We start from the raw sequence: 12004 nt of genomic DNA, 5'->3' as shown, positions 1-12004 counted from the left end.
TACAGCTTGAAAAAAGTATGATATAAAAGCATAACTTAAGCAGTTTTAATTGCTCTTAAACTACTATATAATATTACTGTGTATATTGTGTTAAAAAAAATAGATAAAGAAACAGAATGTTCATATATGTGATATGTGACATATTACCTAAGTGTGGCTCTGTAGTGGTCTTTTTAAAATATCCAGAAAGATCAGTCAGAGTAGAAGAAGTGAGCAAAAGAATTAAAACACATAGCTGAATAAATATGCAATTTAATATATATTAAAATAGACTTACATATTGATGTCCATGTAGAATGCAAAGGAATTAAATATTTTATACTGTTAAAGAATAATGAAAATTATACTGAATCACAAAATGATAATAAATATTTTCACCTTCAAGATTGAGATCATTAGTAATGCTGATATTATATTACTAGTAGCTGATTAAAATATTTAATATAAAAATTGATGTATCTTAGTAATGTGAAAATTATTATATTTTTCCTTAATATTATGAATTGTTATTTATTAATCATTGTAAAAATTAAATAAATGTTCTCAAATTCCTACCATACTTGCGCATAAGCCAATCTTCAGGTACAGCACAATAACTGCCTGTAGGATCCACATCCCCTAATGATGATATTTTGCTAGGCCTTCCAAATTTATTGCACCATCGAAAAGCTGCTAATTGACCTTAAGGATATGACAAAAATATTCCTACATATTATCTATAGATATGCGAAAATGATCCATTATACAGTAAAAAGTTAAAAAAAAATAATTGTATTTTAATAACAATCTTGATAAAATATAATTACGTTGATATCCAGCCCTATCTTCTTCCGCTTTACACTCTTCGAGGGCTTTTAAAAAAAGATTTCGTTCTTCCAAGGTAAAATTAGAAACCACTTCCTTCGCCTTTTCTTTCGTTAAAGTGTCGGGAAAACCTGTTTTGTTTTCGTTGCTGTAACATGTCCTCGGAATAGTCCACGTATTGAACACAGATGGGAGTAACGAATGTTTTCCTGACAGAAAATTATTCATGTAACACAATTTTCGCTGACCGTGATAAAATCGCGATATATTTCTACCGAAATACATAATTTCCCGTGGAATAAATACTGTTTGACTAGTCAAAGTGGCAATCGTTGTACACATCTTTGCGAAAACTAAAGATCCCTTTCGTTATCGACAATTTAAACAAAATTGACGTGACTATGAGGACATGTACAAAATTAATACCTAAAATCAATAATTCGAACAGTTTAAGAATGATAAGATTTCAAGGATATAGATTACATTATTAAACACTTAAAGATACGCACATATATCTTGTATTAGATCAATTGGCAAATGACTCAACCTTGCGCCATTGCCAGTAGCACAGACGAGGTACAGAATAGACCTATCATCTAATGGGATTTTATGTCTCACGTTCTGAAATACCGATCGTGTAAGAAATCGATAATAGAGCGATGAACTTAATAATTATATACAATCCAATCATCAAATATGGTAATGTCGACAGAGATAAAAGATTCTCTTTTGTTAAAGCCTCATATAAAGATATTGTCCGGCAAGGTTAAGGCTTTGAGGCTTCACGCTGGCTTTAGGGTCTAGAAGTGGGAGATGTAAAAGTTGTGACGTCTCGCTGTTAATCAACCAATAGAGATAGAATAAGGCTATCGCATTTATATCTTCGTTGATAGACAGCCAATCATGATAAGAAGAAGTTAAGATTTTATATTTGGGGAATCTTTTCACACCCACCAAGTTTTATTATTTTTTATATTTATTCTTGATTCTCCCATTAAAATATAAAATTGTAATCAACCGTAATTATTCTTCTCATGAACGAAAAAAACTCGGGTTATAGAGGATTAAACATGTATGTGTTAAATATACATTTATATATGTTGGTTTAAAGAAATATGTCAGTGTATTTAATAAAATACACTCATACAAAGTAGAAAATTTATAATTCTAATTAATTTTTTCATTTTTGACAAAATGTATACGTCATAATTCCTTCATAATTTATATCAAACATCTCATTTTTAAGTTATAGATTGAGACGCATTACATTATTTTTCGTATTTGATATGAATAAGAATTATTAGATTAAACACTTTAACGTTAATGAAATTATTTATGGAATTAAGCATATTAGTACAAAAACTTATACTTAGAAATATTTAAGACTATTACATTTAAAAGAAATTATTACAAAAATTGTAAAATTCATGATGCATGAAACCTTTTAATAAATTTCACAAATAAGAACGTAAAAGTTTTATAAATAAATATGTCGAGGTTAAATTTTTGTCGACAAGAAGAAATTTTATATAGTAAAACAGGTTATTATAGCATTATATTTACCTTTAATTAAATATTCTTTATTTTTTGCTTGTCTCTACCATTTGCATATCATTTCATAGTAACAGCGTATACAAAAAGATGTCTGCGGATATACAATGCAAGATAATAGTAAATTTTCAAAAGAAAAATATCATAGCATGGAATGTCAACTGAGAATTCAAAATAAATGTAGTATTGAGGATGTACTGAAAATAAAGAAGTATTTTTTATGAACTTGGATTACAGGGGGCGTAAGGTGCATCATGCGCAAAAGTAGCAATTTAAAATGGCTATTCATGCGCATATGTTCTGATTAATAGTATTGACGTTACGGGTTTTCAAACAAATTTCAAACAAAAGTTAATCAGTATTCAGTTGACAATAAATCGTGTTAATGAAAATTTACAAAAAAGTTTTTATTCGATAAAAAATAAAGATCACTACAATTTTTTTAAGTGAAACCATATATTTTTTTATGTGCCAATCAGTGCATATTTGAATTCTCTTCAAAAAATGATTAGAGAACTTAGGTCGAAAATTGATTAATTTAGAAATTATGATTTTTGTCCCGAACGCCCACATACTCGAAACACTGCGTCTCACCGAGATTCAAAGGGAATCTCCTTATTCTTACTCATGCGCTCAGGTTGCTCGAGCGTCACGTGGTGACGTAGATATTTGGCGGAAAGAGCCGAACAGACTTCGCACACGGATAGAGCTACCGCTACACTTGTGTGAGAGCACAAGGCGGTATAGTGGGAGACGGCGGTAGGTCATAGTGGGGGGCCCAATGTGCACGATTCTGGCATCGTTGTTGACGTATCCTTTGGTGTGTCATATGGATACATTTGTGTTACGTGCTATACAAAAAGAGTAACCGGTTACGTGACGTTTTTGCACTACTCCAGCTTTATAAATTGTATACAAATATTCGAGAATTGCATATGCATTACATTGTATACATGGACAGAATATAAATGCCGGAGTATCTCTAGGTTAGACAATTTCATGGCGGTTACAGCAGTGTAAGATTGCATTCTGTATATTTGAATACGTATTTATCTTATTCACTAATTTCTATACGCATGTAAAACAGCTTAAATAGATATTAAATTGTGACATAGCAACGAAATAACTGTTTATAAGTCCTTTAAGGGTTATAGGATGACATTATATCGTATTAACAATTCGTCCAATTTATTGAGAGCTTTGTCACGCGTCCCGCACACAGGTATGAAATTTATATCATATTTTTACTATAAGTTTGTATCTATTATCAGTATCTCAAAAAATTAATTCCCAACATTAATTTCGTCTTATTACTGAGTGACCGATTAAAATTAACATATGTAGTTAACTTTTAGTTCTTTTATGATTAAATTAATCGTGCAACCAAGAATTATTAGGTGCATTCATACAGTATGAAGCCTCTTTGTAAACTTTTCACATAAGGCTAATAAAAAATATTGTTACTTTAAACATTACATTTTTCAAGAAATGTAGGAATAACAAGTGTTTTTACCATGATTATCTTTTGATTGCTTATGTAACACACTTGAGAAACAATGAATCGTCATTTGAAATTTACATAAATCGTACATATTAATGTACATTCAACAAAGAGCGTTTATTAAAAAATGAAATATGTTGTAACCATTTACAAATGTTTCTGGTGTATTGAATTTCTTGTCAAAATGTATTAGGAACGTATTAACGTTTCTGAGCGGAAGAATTATCATTTTTTCAGCAAATACGTCATTAGGCGAAATGCAGTACACACGATATGCAGTGATACCTCAAAACCGTATGAAGAATCTCCACGTAACGAGTATTCGTGGTTATCCTGATCCCCCTACTCTACCGCTTCCTACAAACGTCTCCGAAATATTTGCAAACGAGACTGGTCGATTTAGTCCGGAAAGATTGCGAGATATTGCTGCACCGGTACTCTTACATGGCAAAAATGATTGCAAATCATTTTTTTCGGAACAATTAACGAAATCACCAGAGCACTCATGCAGATTGGAAAATTCTAACGATACGCACGTAGATTCGTACGACTGTTTTGGCGCTGTCAGTTTGAATAGCACAATGCAAACTAACGTACCGAAACCGTTTTGCTCTAATGGTAAATCAACATACTTGAATATGCCGGGTGGTCAGTGGGCCAGAGACGGAAAATACATCGCCGAGGACATGCAGAAATCACATTATCGAAGCATTCGTATATCTCAACTGAAATTGGATAAAAATGGTTAGAAAGAATTCAGCGAAAGAAAAAGCTCCCGACAATTATATATGATTTTTTCATTACAATTTTAAAAAGTAAAATTTTTGTATGTAATGACGGGATGCATTAATTAAGAAAAAAAAAATATTTTGTTTAGAAAGCTTATACCGATAAATGTTTTTAAATGTTGCATGTTATACTTTGTGATCAATTATTATGAACGTTAAATGTTCTAATTAACGAGGATAACAAAATTAGTTCTTTTTTTAGTAATCTACGATAATTATCTTAAAATTATTAGAGCATGCCGAAAATGCATTCTTTATTCTACTACCGATATAATTACACTGTGCAGAAACTGTAATTTGTATTCAGGTCTGGCAAATCATGTCGCAACGAATATTCTTTTACAAACAATATACAAACCAAGCTATACCTACATAATGGCATATTCGACAAAAGTAGCTCCGCCGTTAAATAATTTAACAAATTCTGATGATAAAAAGGAAGTGATATCTAATGAATATATATCCAAGAAAGAGAGGTTTAAAAAATTAGTAAAGGATTACGGAATTACTGCTACTATTTTTCACATAGGAATTTCTTTAATATCTCTTGGTGCTTGTTATACAGCTGTGGCTAGGTCAGTTTTAACGATTGTATTTTATTTTCCCATGTGCAAATTTTTTGTAGTTTGATCTTAATTTTTTAAATTAAACGTTAAATGACATATTTATTTGAGACAAATATCAAGGAAAGAAAATTTATGTAATTGTACTGAAATAATTCAGTGTACTTATTATAGAAATTATTAATTTCAGTGGGATAGATTTAGAGCCTATCGTTAAAATGTTCGTCAGCTCAAAATATGAGGACGCACAAAGTTTTCTTAGTAATTCATCCACTTTTTTGATTGCATACGGTATTCACAAGGTGATGATGCCTATTCGACTTACAATAACAGTGACCGTACTGCCACTTCTTGTGAGGAAGTTACGAAAAGTGGGAGTAATTAAACCTATAAAATAAAAATAAATAAGCACCAAGAAAGCAGGTGTTAAGTGATCGCGATTACAACCATTATGTGTTTAGCACCGTAATATTTATACATACGTATACTTTATAATTATAATGTTTATAACAAATTTAATTTGATTAAATAAACACACATATAAACTATTTGCATTTATGTATATATTCCGGTTTATTATATAAAGAATATAGTGGTTATAATTACTTTACACAACGTTACGTATATTCCATATATGATACTTTGCGCATCTACTATAAATGTAAGTACGGCTGTTTTAATTACACACAAAAGCTCGGCAGTTTCAATGGACGAATTGATCAGTTATATTGGAACACAATGATTACACCCGGTACGCAGATTTTTACCGAGTATTTTTTATTCGACTGGTAATTACCGAGTCTACCAAGATTTGAGTTAATTACGCATAGGAAACATACGAAAATGCCATTTATTTGGCAAACATGTATATGTACATAATTTTTTAAAAATATATTATAGTACATAGTAAAATTAACGTATGTAAGTATATATACAATTCAATTAACCTAGAGTAGTACATATCTTAGAATTTAATTTTACATCTTTCAAAGATATACTTGCCTTAATTCTATTCTACAAAGACAAGGCGTTTACAAATGCATTAAGAAAAGAATAATATCAAGAAGAATATCTTAACGAGATTCTTAAAGGTTAAAGTAAACAAAATTTTAAATGTTCTTAAAATCTTAATTCAGTATTGTAAAATATTTCTAAAGCTGCTCCGTAAAAATATAAAAATTGTTCGTGAGATTAGTAAGCGTAATTGTTCTCAATCTATTGATCAAACCCAAATTAGAAGGTTTGAAACTACAATGAGATATACTGAGTATTCACTGTTTTTTGTGCATAGTAGAAAAGTACATTTATAAACATTGAACACATTGTCTGCAAACAGTTTGAGCACTTACAACTTAAACGATATATCATTAGTTGTGAATTCTGTTAATGCAAAAAGGAAGAATTTATTACTTAAAATATAACGTGAACATCGACTAATAATACTTGCAAACTAATCATTGTTTAGTCCTAACATTTATACAGTTCATATGCAATTTTCATAAAAATATAATTGGAAAATTCATAAATTGCTTAAACAAACATACAATTGTTTCAATAAAAAAATATTTTGGCACAGTATATTTGTATAATCCTCGTTACTCTTTATAATGCACCGATAAGATACAAAAATAATATAAAAATGTATACTTTGCTATTTAGATCTTTTTCCAATAAATCAAATCTAATAACATTCGTTTATATGACGTTGAGCGTTGTATTCAATGATCAAATGTAGCAATTAAGAAAGGCAAAACTTTTCCACTTTTGTTGCATAGAAACAGATTTTTTTAAACGTACGCCTCGGTCTGACGTCCTTGTATATGATTGAAAAACTGTCGCCAACTTGTCAGTGTTTTACTTGACCATACCCAAAAGCTACTTGTTATACCAACAATCATAGCCATTAAATATTTTATCATGAAAACCTCAAATTCTGGTCGCCTTCCAACGTCACGAGTTCGCTCGCCTACAGGACATGGCATGGAATATAAAGCTTGTGGTCCAGGTCTTGAACACATCTCCATATTCCAAGTCAACATCCATTGGTCAAAATATGCTTGCTCATAAAATAAGCAGGCAATGACAATCAATGCAGGAACTATGTATAGTACAGAAAATATGCCAATACGTATCATTAACTTTTCTAATTTATCAGTCTTTGTGCCGTCGTGTTTCATAACCGTACGTATACGGAATAGAGAAACAAAGCCAGCTAATAAGAAGGCTGTTCCTAGGACAAGATAGACACATAATGGAGCCAAAACAAATCCACGTAGAGCTTCAACATTCCAAAGGCCCACATAACAAACTCCAGATAATATATCTCCTATAAAGATAAAGAAATGTATTAATCACAAATACATGAATTACATCATATAATTTCTTTCTCTGCTTTTAGCAACTTACCTTCTACCTTTCCCATTGCAAGAATAGTAACTGTTTTTATTGCTGGTGCAGCCCAAGCAGCTAAATGAAAATACTGTGAATTAGCTTCTATTGCTTCATGACCCCATTTTAACCCAGCAGCTAGGAACCATGTCAATGTTAGGATGACCCACCATATACTAGATGCCATCCCAAAAAAGTAAAGTATCATAAAAAGCACAGTGCACAATTCATGCTTGGTACCCTGTGTTATTGTTGATGTCATTTGTATTCTCATATCTAAAGGAGGTGGGAAAGGTTCTCTGCACGAGATAGAATTTCCAGCTGCCCAACCAATAACATATGCCAATGCTACCATAAGGTAACACACTGACAAAAAGATGATTGGCCTTTCAGGATACCTAAATAAAAAATTATATGCATAATACATTATAAATTATCATATACTTGAGTACTAACATTCAAAAGAACATAGTTTAAAAGATTTAATATTTGTTTATATAACAAATTTTTTTAATAATTAAAATATATGCTTTGCATAAAGCTACAAACTATACTTGAACATTCATGTATGATAATTTACCTGAATCTATCCGTGTCAATGAGAAACGTTAGAAAGGTGAAAAAGCAAGAAGCTGCGCAAACGGACGCCCAAGTACCAACCCAGATCCTTGAAAATCGTCGTTCTCTTTCCGTAAAAAACATTCCATCGCAAGGTGCGCCGCAATTAGGTTCAACTTTATCGCCGACCTTCAGCGAGTAACCGAGTTCCTGTGGGACCTTGAAATGCATTGGGCAAACGAAGCCGAAGTCCCTGGCACCGAGCATATAGCCGCTACCGTACGGTTTCGCTCCTCCGGTCCAGGACGGTTGAAATTCAGCTACTGGCATAAGTGGTGGTGAATATGCCGGTGGTGACGGTTCTGGTGGTGTAGTCTCATTGTGACCCACGCAAAGTTCGGGACCGCCGTTTTCGGGTAACTTGGAACAATCAAGATTGTCCGGCCAGGCAAAATCGAAGCTGTTCATCAAACGTTCACATCCTGCACGAGCACTCTCACATAATGACCTGCACGGGGGTATAGCCCTGTCGATGATGGTGCATACAGGCGCGTAAACTGTACATAAGAAGAAACGAAGAACAGGGCTGCACTTCATCTTAACCAAAGGCGCGAATTGATGCACCTCCTGGCCGGCATCTTCTTGCTTTTGATGGTTCATTAGATTCGGCATAATTGTCTCGTTGTACGGAATGTTCATGCATAAATTTATTGTAATCGGTTCGCATCTTCCGTGATGCGCCAACGGATCTTTTGCGTGAAGAGCATTGACACCCAACACAACTACTGAAAGAACATAGATTGTCGGATAACACAGAATCATTGCTGCGTAACGTTGGCCGATCGCCACTTTCGAGATCAATCGTCACGCGAAGCAGCTATCAAAAAGATACGAACGCACCACGCCTTCGAACATCACCAACGAATCGTGCAGGACATAATAATACTGAACGGAATGAGCGAAGAAATGAGCGTTCCTAACGACGATGATGGACGCAACCACAATACTGTAAACAGAACATCGTGAATGAGTTCCAATAGGAAGGAAACTCTTTCAGATTCTATGTACGCCACTGGCGCCATCTATGAAGCATTGTGTACGTCTCTAAGTAGCGGGAAATCCTAATATATATTTTCAAATATAAAGTATAGCTTTTAAAAAAATATCCAGAAGTGATAAAAAGTAATGTAACACTCTATAGAAATAAAAAAGTATAACATGTCATTTAAAAATATAAAGGTGACTGAAATCTCCGAAAACTCTCTACCAACATGTTACGACCCACTCTGTACCATATAATTTTTGTAAATAAAATTTTTTCATATCTATAAAACTATCTATTGACCTACCCCCATATATGATAAATAAAATAATCAATGTAGTACTGTTGTGATGGAGTATGGAAATTTTTAGGTTATAAATAACGAAATATGATGTTAATCGATTCATTTTGATTTTATTTCTTTCCCGACATATAATGCACAATACGTTCGATTTCATTAGTTGTAATTGTTTATTCATCGCAGATGATTAGCGTGATCGTAAGTACTATGGTTTTTTTTTTGTTATACCTTCTGTTTTAATCATATAGTACATACTTGCTCGTCGAATTCGTGCACTTTTAGACGGGGTCGTACCTTCGGGTGTTCATCGTCATTGCGTATTATAATGATAGTCTTTTGAGTTGTACGAGTTACCCGAAATACGATTCACAAACGGCCTCGTTATCGTAAACAAATAAATAATTTATCTCCTCGAAATACTCTCAACTTGAATCGTCTCATTAGACGTAGGAGGTCAGCCTTACGATCTTACGATTAGTAACACTTAAGATTCAATACGGAAGATTGAAATGTGTCGAGTGAGCCACTTTTTCGTCTTCCTGTCCTTCTCTGTAATCTCAATGGTACTAACGATAATTCTGCCCCGCCATGAAATTAAGGAAGCCTGTTATTAAAGAAAACATGTTCCGATAGAACGATCGAATTTCTTTTTATATTTTCATATTTTGCTCTGGTTCACTTCTATCAGATAAAAGTCAATATTCCTTTTCCTGGTTTGCATTGTATTAAGAAGGAAAATGTCACTTTAGTTATCACTTAAAATCTGTTCAAGAGAACTAACTACAAATCACTTATACAAATATAAATATACGTATTATTAATGCCACGATTTGTCGCATATAAAACAATACAATAACGAGGAAGACGATTGATAATGGAAGGTTTAAGATTTTTATAGCGAAGGCAGAAGTAAGATGGTTTAGTACACGAAATAGGTTTATATGTGTATATATATATATATTAAACTTTACCCTCTTTAGAGTTTTATTACCGGAGATTAATTTTCAAATCGATCGTATACCTTCGTTGGACCTAACATTTCATTTTTTGCCTTTTTTGGAATGGAACAACAGCTGTACAAATGGAAAGATCTAAAGATCTCTTTAAGCAGCTTAAAACGTTACGATTGGCACAAAACACGAGGAACATCGCAAAGCGTACTGTGAAACCTTTATGAGATTCACTTTCTTTTGGATGACCGCTTTACTTGCACTTCTCATTGCACAATGGGACGCGTTAAGCTTACGAGGAAAATGTCTCGTAAACTATAGCACGACCTGCGTGCTTTTCACCTTAAAACATCCCAAAAATGTAAAATTTTTGTCATTACTGTTGTAACACTTTAAGTCTTTTTTTTATCGAGTACCCGCAAATTTATATTAACTTGTACGCCTTGTATGGTATCTAACTGATTCGTTAACACGTTTGAAGTACGAATAATTAAAAACTCACGTAACATTATCAGATAAATCAGAAGTACTCGTTGGATCAAAGTGTATTAAAAATGCACTTTAAAATGGAAAAATTCATACGTATTATTCTTGACGTAAATGGAAGACGAAATGTGGCCCATGTTTCTATCTCGACAGTTAGTCGGTTAGCATCCTCTGCTCGTATACAATCCCATCAAAGTATGTACGCAAGATTTATCAAGCACACACAAGATTAGAAATGTGGTATACGTGCAGAGGTTCGCTCGTAATTATACGCCTGTACATAATTACGTGCAAAAATCCGTCGCGCAATGTCAGAAGGGAGTTGCCTCTTTTTCGGTTAGCTCTTTGGAGGTTAAGTTGTTGGGATAAAATATGTCGTCCGGACGACACGTATGGTCGGTTCGTTCAAAGTTCTCATCTTCCATCTTCGCGCGACTGAATCAGTGTGAACTCCTCCAAAGAGTTAAGCCTCATCGCTCATTCCGAAAAAAATAATTGATGCAATCGTATCCGTAATAAAAAGGCATGTATAATTTATACACCTTTTTTGATTAGCACCGAACTTAATCACTAGTCAGTTTACGTACGCGTCCATATCTGTATAACAGTGTCCACGCACAGTCTACTCTAAATTGTAATCGTGTGTTTAAAATCCCGAGTGAAACGCAATTCATTCTTCTGCCGTTGCGCCGTACAACACGCAACAATTAAATAGAGATTAAAATACTTTCGAGACATTCGAAAAAATGGACAGACTTTCTTGGAATATTCAGCAAGATTAATATACATAATGCTCCCGCGTAAATTACCGCCAGCTCGCATTATATTATATTTGTTTGTATCTCGCGTACGTGTAGATATATTTTTATCTATTTATCGATCTATCTATCGTCCTTCTAGTGACACTAGTCGTGTCCAACTAACTTCTTCGAGTGTGTCAGTGCGTGTATATCGTTTCGCGTATTTCTGCATATGATGAAAAATCAATTACATAGAGGAATAATATATTTGTAAAATGTTTCTATTTACAATCTATAATTTGATGGCCCTTTAAATGAATGTCAGGCGTTAA

At 33.1% G+C, this 12004-nt stretch overlaps 3 protein-coding genes across 4 annotated transcripts in view; 1 reads left to right on the top strand and 2 right to left on the bottom strand.

The window, feature by feature from the left end:
* Positions 1–1388, bottom strand: part of LOC108577511 — a 2972-nt gene extending 1584 nt beyond the window's left edge. Inside the window, exons 1-4 of one of the 2 annotated variants that reach the window (XM_017940673.1) lie at positions 1314–1388; positions 807–1230; positions 556–681; positions 148–159 (exon numbers count right to left, since the gene is read on the bottom strand). In XM_017940673.1, coding sequence (XP_017796162.1) covers positions 148–159; positions 556–681; positions 807–1146 — 478 coding nt within the window. In that variant the 5' untranslated portion in view covers positions 1147–1230; positions 1314–1388. The remainder of the gene's footprint in view (positions 1–147; positions 160–555; positions 682–806; positions 1231–1313) is intronic. The other variant, XM_017940672.1, reaches the window with a different exon arrangement.
* A 1965-nt stretch (positions 1389–3353) lies between these two features.
* LOC108577505 lies at positions 3354–5667 on the top strand. Its single transcript, XM_017940665.1, has 4 exons — positions 3354–3577; positions 4094–4600; positions 4952–5219; positions 5398–5667. The coding sequence occupies exons 1-4, from the start codon at positions 3511–3513 to the stop codon at positions 5603–5605; spliced, it is 1050 nt and encodes a 349-aa protein (XP_017796154.1). The 5' UTR covers positions 3354–3510; the 3' UTR covers positions 5606–5667.
* Positions 5668–6994: 1327 nt separating this feature from the next.
* Positions 6995–8975, bottom strand: LOC108577504 (frizzled-7-B). Its single transcript, XM_017940664.1, has 3 exons — positions 8176–8975; positions 7614–7993; positions 6995–7533 (listed from the first exon to the last, which is right to left on the bottom strand). Exons 1-3 carry the CDS (start codon positions 8973–8975, stop codon positions 6995–6997), a joined length of 1719 nt encoding a protein of 572 aa, XP_017796153.1.
* Positions 8976–12004: the final 3029 nt, after the last annotated feature.

Source organism: Habropoda laboriosa, unplaced genomic scaffold (assembly GCF_001263275.1).
Source record: "Habropoda laboriosa isolate 0110345459 unplaced genomic scaffold, ASM126327v1 scaffold804, whole genome shotgun sequence".
Taxonomy (NCBI): domain Eukaryota; kingdom Metazoa; phylum Arthropoda; class Insecta; order Hymenoptera; family Apidae; genus Habropoda; species Habropoda laboriosa.
The sequence above is the reverse complement of the archived record's forward strand: the minus strand, read 5'-3'. Positions and strand labels throughout refer to the sequence as shown.

Excerpts from the sequence above, each read along its gene's own strand:
- LOC108577505 (XM_017940665.1), top strand. The coding sequence starts at position 3,511 with ATGACATTATATCGTATTAACAATTCGTCCAATTTATTGAGAGCTTTG. Across the intron at positions 4,601-4,951 it reads ACTGAAATTGGATAAAAATG|GTCTGGCAAATCATGTCGCA; the intron begins GTTAGAAAGAAT and ends ATTTGTATTCAG. Across the intron at positions 5,220-5,397 it reads TGTTATACAGCTGTGGCTAG|TGGGATAGATTTAGAGCCTA; the intron begins GTCAGTTTTAAC and ends TATTAATTTCAG.
- LOC108577504 (XM_017940664.1), bottom strand. The coding sequence starts at position 8,975 with ATGATTCTGTGTTATCCGACAATCTATGTTCTTTCAGTAGTTGTGTTG. Across the intron at positions 7,994-8,175 it reads ATTGACACGGATAGATTCAG|GTATCCTGAAAGGCCAATCA; the intron begins GTAAATTATCAT and ends TTTTTTATTTAG. Across the intron at positions 7,534-7,613 it reads TGCAATGGGAAAGGTAGAAG|GAGATATATTATCTGGAGTT; the intron begins GTAAGTTGCTAA and ends TTATCTTTATAG.